This window comes from Culex pipiens, chromosome 1 (assembly GCF_016801865.2).
Source record: "Culex pipiens pallens isolate TS chromosome 1, TS_CPP_V2, whole genome shotgun sequence".
NCBI classification, from domain to species: domain Eukaryota; kingdom Metazoa; phylum Arthropoda; class Insecta; order Diptera; family Culicidae; genus Culex; species Culex pipiens.
In genome coordinates, this window is record NC_068937.1 from 131,914,672 (window position 1) to 131,923,905 (window position 9,234).

Below are 9,234 nucleotides of genomic sequence, written 5' to 3' on the forward strand. Positions count from 1 at the left end.
TTTGTTGTGATTTCGGTCACTCAGTTTGTGAGTTCCAGAGGTATCAAAACAAATCGTAACTCATTTTATAGCGTGTTTTTCGTTGCAATTTAAGAGGCGCGATATTTTTTTGTAATTTGTGCGTTTATTTTTTTTTTAATTTTTTTTTCATGTTTCTACCTTTAATATTTACCTACGTTGTTTTTGATTAAAACTTATTAGTTTCGGTTTTAAACAGGTATGAATCAAAAGTTTTTACTTTAAATTAAAATAACTTTTCAAAATCAGTTAAAAAGTAAACAGAAATTGGAGGGTAAGTTTGGCAAAAAATCAAAACATGTTTCATCCAGGCAGCATGGCAGAACACGTCGAACCCCACCGAAACCTGTACCAAACATTCCTGGAGCACTTCCGGAACCAGCTTCCGGAGGAGAACCGTGCGGCAACCATGGCGCAAATCGAGACCAACTTGGAACTCATGGCAAACGGGCACTCTGCCAGCGCGGAACTCATCACCCAGTCGGTGGAAATTGCGAAACAACGATTCCACTTGGGTGAGGTCGTCGAGTTTAAAACTCTAGACGACATCTACCACAATCTCGTGCTATTGAACGACAGTTTCACCGAAACGAAGCGTCTGTTCGACAGACTGAAAAGTGATCGATTGGTCTGTGATTTGGAGGAAAACGCTGCGAAAAGTGTTGCGACCGTTAGAATCGGTCGCTTTACGTTCGGCAGTGTTGAAGCCGGGCCGACTGCCGGCTTGACGCGGAAGAATGTGCTGAAGCAACGCCATCGAATCATGAGTATGGCTAAAGGGAACTTCATGTCGATGATGCGACAGCACTGCTACAGCATTAATGAGGTAAGCTGGTGCAATTCAGGTTTTTTATGAAAATTCGTTTTTGAACAATGAATCCAAATTTCAGAAAGACAACCCGAATTCCGAGGTCGAAGACATATACTTTGAACTGCGCCGAACCGTTGGGAAGTCGGACGAGCTCGATCTCAAGTACTACCGTCGATTGTTGAAAAAATTCAGGAAGCATGATTGTGGAATCGACCTAATATTCACCGATGAGATGGATAAAATAGATCGAAAATGTTTGATAGAGTAGGTCGAAATAGCATCCACTCGGATTAAAATTTCTAACGATTTGAAATTTCAGCATTGCAAACGATCTAAATTTGCGCACTCGTTTTGATCATCGAACTAAATCATTAGTCGTGTTCAGTAGGCGAACCGGGCCAGAAATCGTCAATGATATGATCACTGGAAAGCATCCCGATCTGGGTGAGGTGTTCGATCTGGAACCTCCAGGTGCGGCAACCGCTAAGCGCGAGCACAAGCTGGACCCAGTTTTCACGTGTGGATCCCTGAAATATGCACTATCGGAGGCTTTATCAGTAGAGTTGAGAAAGCTTTGTTTCTTTAGTGGTGGTATCTGGTTAATGTTCTGTTTTATTTTCAGAGTCTACGAATCTTTGTCGCATTTGGAGGCCGTGTGGATCGCTCAAAAGTTTCTATAAAATAAGTGTAAGGTTTTAGTAAACCTTAATTGTTAATAATTGCATGCTTCGTCAATTTGAACTGTGTTTTTATATTTCATATGAATATGGAAAATCCATTGTTGAATAAAGTTTTCCTGCGCCACTAGCAAAAAGCGCGATGTACATTCGGCGAAGAAAAACGAAACATAACAAAGCTACCCCTCCAATGACAGCAGGGTGATATAGTTGTTGGTGATTTCAAAAGAAGTTATGTTTGTTTTCTCAAATAAAATTACGGAAATAATGTTTTTTTTTTTTTGTATATGAATGATCAAGTACAGCCATCCCTCATATTCGGAACAGTTTACAGATCGGCCAATGTTCAAAAAATCATAGCACATCGATAATTGAACTTAATGATTCGCTTTTACCTTCATTTCAAAGCTTTTCTTGCGATCTTTCGAATGCTGTATCGAACAACTGCTAATTCAAGTTTTTGAAGAAAAACTTTGACCCTTGAAATCCACAAATTCGGAACACTTTTTTTCTTACGAATGTAAACAAACTTTGGATCTCTCCCGGGGTACATATTTGTAACAAAATAAAGACTTCACACACTGCAACCAGTGAAACTCAAGCTTAGTGATGTTTTATCCATGTGTCGCATCCGGCCATCCGGCGACACCATGGTCTGTAAACTTTTTTGTGAAAATATCAGTTAAATTGGGTCCTAAATGGGCACCTATGCTTATGCTTATGCTTATGCTTATGCTTATATCAGTTAAATTGGGTCCTAAAATGAAGCATAGATTGCTGATATTATTGTTTACAGCGATAAAGCTTATTTTTCTGAATACAATGACCCTTTGTACGACTATAAAGAGTTTAAAATGATTTTTTAAATCAATTTTGAAAAATTAACCTCGCGGTCCTTCTTGACATAAAAGCTCCTACTTGACAGCTCGTTCCAAGGGGATCATAGTTGATTCATCGAAAAAATGTTGCCTTGTCAAATTTTTTTTGCATTAAAATGAAAAAAGTGATCAGAAATGGTTTTTGATCGTGTTTTTTACCGTTGTACATAAAAATTTACATAGGGCTTCAGTACCCAATTCAGGTGTTCCACAATTGTGGGAGGCACAATAACATCCCACAATCATGGAACAGGCAATTTGGAGGCAGTGTTTTGCTACTCACGATAAAATAGTCTTGAAATGATTTTTTTTTTTGTTCAAAAAGTACTACTTTTACTAGTGAAACAGCAAGAAAATGTCCAAATAAAGGTCCTAAAAATAGTAGGGTCGAGAGAAAAGCTGCATTTGGCATGCTATTGACAAATTATCACAAAAGTGTTCCGAATATGTGGGTGTTCCGAATATGTGGGATGACTGTATCAATAAAAGTAACGTTTTCATCGTTTGTTATGATTAGAACATTTTCTTTAGCTTTTATATCAAGATGGGTATTGAAAAATGATCTCAACATTCAAATGCATTTTTCTCAAAACGCACGGTTTGTACTTTTTGAAATGTTGGCGTCGATATCACAAATTTAAGCTTAATTTTAGGACCCCATTCAACCACCTTGAATATATATCCAGATTTTTAAGCGAAGATGGCGTTCGAATGTTGAACGTCTGATTTGTCAAAATCGCGCAGTAGCACGAACATTAGACAAAAAATGTGGCTGTCATGCAATGGCACACTTTTTTCGCAATGTTGGTACCACTGCGCGATTTTGACATTACGGGCGTTCACCATTCAAACGCCATTTTCGCTTAAAAAGCTGGATATAGTGAAAGCAGAAAAAACTCAAAATAGGGGAACTATCCTTTTTCTCGTCCCATTTCTATTATCGCCCTATCAGCACTTGGATCATGAACTATACACTCTTACCAAAAATCATGATTTTCTGAGTTCAATATGCCACTTTTCATACGATTTTTGAGTGCAGGTTCAGGTGTGTGTGTGTGTGTGTGTGTGTGTGTGTGTGTGTGTGTGTGTGTGTGTGTGTGTGTTTTTTTTTTTTTTTTTTTTTTTTTTACAAGGTCGGAATCTGCTATCAGACACCTGAGAATTAATTTCTCAGGTAGTGTGGGGTTGGGAAAACAAAAGAGTTTTCCCGACCCACTAAACCAGTCCTTGAACGCCGTGCCCTTTTCCCCCCGGGACCACCTTTCGGTATAACTTCGGGGGGAGGCGTTGCATTTTCTGCACTAGTCTACTTACAGGATCCATGCCGGGTGCTAGAACCATTTCCTGTTCTACATACATATGAGTCCATGCGAGGGTTTAACCGCGCCCAAGAATCGCGTTGCTTTTGATCGGTTAGTCATATGCAGCCCTCTCCTTGGACCATCGAGACGTGTACCGATTTGGTAGAGCCAACCGTCATAACGTGCTCTCCTTCACAGCCACACTCGTGGGTTCTCAACTCCTGTGACCATCGAGACGTGTACCGATTTGGTAGAGCCGACCATCATAACGTGCTCTCCTTCACAGCCACACTCGTGGGTTTTCGACTAGGCTTCTAGTCGTTCCTCCTCTGGTCGTCTCTCCATCTCCGCTGGAGAGCCGAAGTGATCTGCGTCACCGCTCCGACGACCGCATTCCACTTGGCGATGTCGCTGCACATTCTTCGCACCACATTATCCGGGCTGGTGTCTGCTCCGATAATGGCCAGCATTTCGCTTCGCGCTGCCTCGAAGCGAGGGCAGCTGAACACCACGTGCTCCGGTGTTTCCTCGCAATCGACGCAGTCCGGACAGAGAGGAGACTCTGCATGTCCGAACCTGTGCAGGTACTTCCTGAAGCAGCCATGGCCCGACAGGAACTGTGTGAGGTGGAAGGTGACCTCTCCATGCCTTCTGCTCACCCACGTGGATACGGACGGGATAAGCCGATGCGTCCATCTGCCTTTCTCCGTGGTGTCCCACTCACGTTGCCACCTTACCAGCGATTCGGCTTTCGCAGCTTCCCGGATACCTCTCGTGCCTCTCCGGGTGTAGCGCACGGTGTCCTCCTCCAGTGTGATGCCGATGGGGATCATTCCGGCTATGACGCCAACTGCTTCCGACGAAATGGTCCTGTACGCGCTTGCAACCCGCATGGCCATCAGTCTCTGCGTTCTGTCGAGCAGCGCTCGATTTCGCTTCGTCCCTAGCGCCGTCCACCATACCGGTCCGCCGTACCTAAGTATGGACGTCGCGACACTTGCCAAGAGGCGGCGCCTGCTGCTCCTGGGTCCAGCGTTGTTCGGCATAATCCTCGACAGTGCCATGATCGCCTTAGCCGCCTTCTCGCAGGCGTAATCGACGTGGCTGTTGAAGTTCAGCCGGTCATCCACCATCACCCCGAGGTACTTGAGCGCTCTCTTCGAGTGCACGACGTGTTCTCCAACGTGTATCTGGGCCTGCTGCACCTTTTTGTGGTTACTAACCAGTATCATCTCCGTCTTGTGGTGAGCGATCCGCAGCTTCACCTCGAGCATCCAGTTCTCGATCATTGCGATTGCCTCCATAGCCAGCACTTCGACCTCCTCGACATTTTCGCCGGTTACCGTCAGCACTATGTCGTCTGCAAAGCCAACAATCTCTACGCCGTTGGGTAGTCCCAGTGTCAACACTCCGTCATACATTCCGTTCCACAGTGCTGAACCCAGAATGGATCCCTGCGGAACTCCCGCGGTAACAACAACGGTTTTTTGTCCATCGGCAGTGTCGTAGACCAGCACGCGGTTCTCGAAGTATCTCTTCAAGATCATGCACAAATAGTCAGGCACCTTCATTTTGTGCAGCGCTGCTGCTATGGCCGCCCAGCTCGCACTGTTGAACGCGTTCTTGACGTCAATCGTGACTATTGCGCAGCAACGGTTCCCCCTGCGTTTTTTTCTCCGCGCTTCGTCGGCTTTCTCGACCACTTTCCGGATGGCGTCCACCGTGGATCTCCCTTTACGGAAGCCGAACTGCCTCGCTGCTAAGCCATGCTCGCTCTCCGTGTACTTGGTCAGCCGGTTAAGGATGATCCGTTCCAGAAGCTTTCCGAGGGTGTCCAGCAAACATATAGGCCTATACGATGATGGGTCCCCCGGTGGTTTGCCTGGCTTTGGCAGCAACACGAGCTTTTGAACCTTCCACGGGTCGGGGAAGTGTCCTTCGTCCAGGCATTTCTGCAGGACTGTTCGAAACCTATCCGGGAATGCTTGAACCGCCGATTTCAGGGCGAAATTCGGGATTCCATCCGGGCCGGGAGCTTTCTTCACCTTCAATCTCTTCGCTACTGCCACAAGTTCTTCGTTGGTGATCAGATGACCTTCGGCGTTGCTACCCCCTTCGTCGTTGTACGGTGTAGGAGGCCATGTCGTTGGGTCATGTCTTGGGAAGAGCCCTTCCACAATGACCTTCAGCTTGTCGGGACACGTTTCAGCCACCATCGATGGGCCTCTGATCTTCGCCATCGCGACACGATATGCGCTCCCCCAAGGGTTTGCATCAGCGTCTTGGCATAACTCCTTGAAGCAGTTTGTCTTGCTGCATTTGATCGCTTTCTTGAGCGCGGCCTTTGCAGACCGGTACTCCTCTCTGCACTCCTCTCTAGTTGCTTCGGATCTTGCTCTCTGGACTCGTCTTCTGGCGCTGAGGCAACTTGCCCGAAGGGTACCGAGTTCTTCATTCCACCAGTAGGCTGGACGACGACAGTTCCTTGGCTCCAGTCTCCGCGGCATGGTTGTGTCGCATGCTGTCACCAGTTGTGCTGTTAGCACGTCGGCACTCAAGTCTTGGGGACCATCACACCAATGGAGCGCTTCCACGAAGAGACCCTCGTCGAAGTACTGCAGCTTCCATTTCCTTCCGTAGGACCGGCTGCTCCTATCTGGTACAGGGGCTCGTCTCCCGATGCTGTACCGGATTGCTTGGTGATCGCTATGGGTATAGTCCTCACTCACCCTCCAGTTCATGTCGGCCGCCAGTCGCGGGCTACAGAACGTAACGTCGATAATGGACTCACGACCGTCTTTGCGGAAGGTACTGCTGGTTCCGCGATTCGCCAGCCTAACGTCTAGCTTTGCCAGAGCTTCCATTAGGCTATGCCCCCTAGCATTGGTGCATCTGCTACCCCACTCGACCGCCCACGCGTTGAAGTCACCTCCGATAACGATCGGGCTTCGTCCGATCAGTTCATCGGTCAGACTATCCAGCATCTGCTGAAACTGCTCCAAGGTCCATCTTGGGGGAGCATAGCAGCTACAGAAGAAGGTTCCGTTTACTTTGGCGATCACGAATCCTTCAAACGCCCTCGAGACCACTTCCTGTATGGGGTACCGCCCCATCACGTGTATCGCCGCCATTCTTGCTGTATCCGCGGCCCAGTTTCCGTTGTCGTGTGGAACTCGGTACGGTTCTGCAATAATTGCCACGTCACACCCCGTCTCCGCGGTCGACTGCCACAGCAGTTGCTGTGCAGTGTCGCAGTGATTGAGGTTCACCTGGGACACCTCCATTACTTTTTGCCCGAGGCCAGCTTCTTGTACACCGGGCAATTAAAGCCACCCGTCGCATGGCTATTGCCATCGCCTTCTTTACAGAGCACGCACTTCGGCTTATTTTTGCAGTCTCTTGCCATGTGGCCTTCTCTACCACATCTTCTGCAACTGTTGGTTCGATCGGGACCGTCGCAATTTCTCGCCTGGTGGCCGAAACCCATACAGCGGAAACACCTCGTCATCTGCTGGGTCACTCGAGGAACAGGCCTCAGTGGGCACACCGACCACCCTACTTTGACCTTGCCGGCTTCCAGCAGCTTAGACGCCGAAGGCGTCGATAGTCGGATCGACGCAATTTGCGTGCCGCCGTAGGCTTTCCTCAACCGGATTGCCATCGGTGTCGTACGGTCATCCAGAAGAACGATCAGCGCATCTTCTAGCTCTTCCTCCGTCGTGATCTCGTCCAGGTTCCTGCACTCAATCGTTGTCTCCGGCGATAGCGCCCTTACCTTCGACTCGTAGCCTACGGCTTTCTCGACGAGGGACTTAAAAGCTGAGCTCTTGACCGCGGGGTCATTCTTCAGCTCAAAAAGCATCGCTCCGGTCTGTGTGCGCCTGGTTTTAACCACGTTCTCGCCAAGCTCCTTGAGTTCCGGATCGGTTCGTACTTTCCGGAGGAGGTCTGCGTACGAAACACCTTCCTTCACCTCGACCACCAAAGCCTCGCCTTTGTTACGCTCCCTGCGAAACTTGGGTTTTTGGGTGTCCTCGTTCTGCTTCCCTTTTTTCTTCCGCTTCTTTTTCTTGACCTTCTCCCATTCCTCCTTCCCTGGGTCTGGTTCTGGCTCCTTCGCTGGGTCCGGACTGTCTCCATTCCCCTGCTTCTGCTTCTTTGCGTCCTCCTCCTCTCCAGGCGTTTCCCTGTCCCTTTTAGAGCCTGGGCCGGGCGGCGTTTTCGGTTCTTTCTCCCGTAGCGCTTCCTCCTCCAGTTTTGCGTTCAGCGTTTCTTCGGCTCTTTCAGCTCTGAGCTTCAGTGAATTCCGCGTCACCACCAGCGAGCTGTTTTCGCGCTCTGCGGCATTCATGGCTGCCTTGACTCCATTCACCATCTGCTTGATTCTGGTGTGGACGTTGTTTTTGTCCTTGATGAAATCAAAGAGTTCGTTAACCCTCCTTCTGACCTCCTGCAACGCGGTCCTTCCGAGCAGGACTCCGTCCTGAGGGGTACTGCCGGCGAAGTTCAACAAGGATGACTTGGGAGTCTCCTCTCCAATTACTCCTATCTGCTGACTTGAAGCAGCCGCCTGGTTCAACACTGGGGATCTCAACACCTTCCCGCTTCCACGGAACGCGCTCGCCACTCCGCCTGCTGTGTCGCCGCCGTTTGACTCGCCTCCTGTCATTTCGACGTTTGCGTCCTCTTCTACCTCCGTGTTTTCCGATGCTTGGGGCGCATCGGGACCCTTTTGTTGGTTTGTTTCACTTGTCTTCATTTTGAATCCCACGAGTCGCTAGGGAAATACGGTCCGCTGCGCCAGTGCCCTGCCGTGACGCAGTAAGGGCAAATTACGTGTGGGGTTCGCCCCTGTGCCCCACAGGCTCCGTTATCGACTGGGAATTTGTTGAACCCCCCCAGCCATGCATCCCTCGACACGGGTCGCGTCACATCTTGGATTCGGGGTTTGGTGAGGTTTTGGGCTAAAACACTTATAGCGGCGTTCGATCGCTTGACAGAGGTGTTTACGGACCCATGTGGTTTTTTTTTTTCGAAGAAATTAAACAGAGCCCTTGTTCAATTCCGCCACGTCCTAGACATCCTCCCGCTGCTGGTCCGGGGGCGATGCAATGAATGTATGCAATCGCCGACAGCTATCCGCCTACTGCAACCCGCCCGGTAGCTGGCAGCTAAGCTCCGCAGGGACCCTCACCTGTCCCCACGGTTCACGGGTGTGTGTGTGTGTGTGTGTGTGTGTGTGTGTGTGTGTGTGTGTGTGTGTGTGTGTATGTGTGTGTGTGTGTGTGTGTGTGTGTGTGTGTGTGTGTGTGTGTGTGTGTGTGTGTGTGTGTGTGTGTGTGTGTGTGTGTGTGCAACCAACCAAACGGGACCACACGGCCGCTTCTTACAAATTGAGTTGTTTCCATGTATTTTTAGATCTTCACTTTATACATGCAAAGAACTCGCATAGGCATTTGGAAGATGTTAGCTCTGCCGAGCTTCGGTGACCCATTTCTACGCTGGCTAGCCGAGCGCGAGGTACTTCAGCTTTATCGACAAGCCCCGCC

At 48.8% G+C, this 9,234-nt stretch overlaps 1 protein-coding gene across 2 annotated transcripts; it reads left to right on the forward strand.

The window, feature by feature from the left end:
• Positions 1–78: 78 nt before the first annotated feature.
• Positions 79–1,544, forward strand: LOC120432058 (uncharacterized). Of its 2 annotated transcripts, none has more exons than XM_039597202.2 (5): positions 79–217; positions 330–844; positions 909–1,093; positions 1,149–1,391; positions 1,452–1,544. In XM_039597202.2, the coding sequence occupies exons 2-5, from the start codon at positions 335–337 to the stop codon at positions 1,507–1,509; spliced, it is 996 nt and encodes a 331-aa protein (XP_039453136.1). In that variant the 5' UTR covers positions 79–217; positions 330–334; the 3' UTR covers positions 1,510–1,544. The 2 variants fall into 2 exon arrangements, with proteins under 2 accessions (XP_039453136.1, XP_039453133.1); XM_039597199.2 differs by having other exon boundaries at positions 156–274.
• Positions 1,545–9,234: the final 7,690 nt, after the last annotated feature.

Coding starts and splice junctions, on each gene's coding strand:
- LOC120432058 (XM_039597202.2), top strand. CDS start 335: ATGGCAGAACACGTCGAACCCCACCGAAACCTGTACCAAACATTCCTG. Junction 845..908: donor ACTGCTACAGCATTAATGAG/GTAAGCTGGTGC, acceptor TCCAAATTTCAG/AAAGACAACCCGAATTCCGA. Junction 1,094..1,148: donor GATCGAAAATGTTTGATAGA/GTAGGTCGAAAT, acceptor TTGAAATTTCAG/CATTGCAAACGATCTAAATT.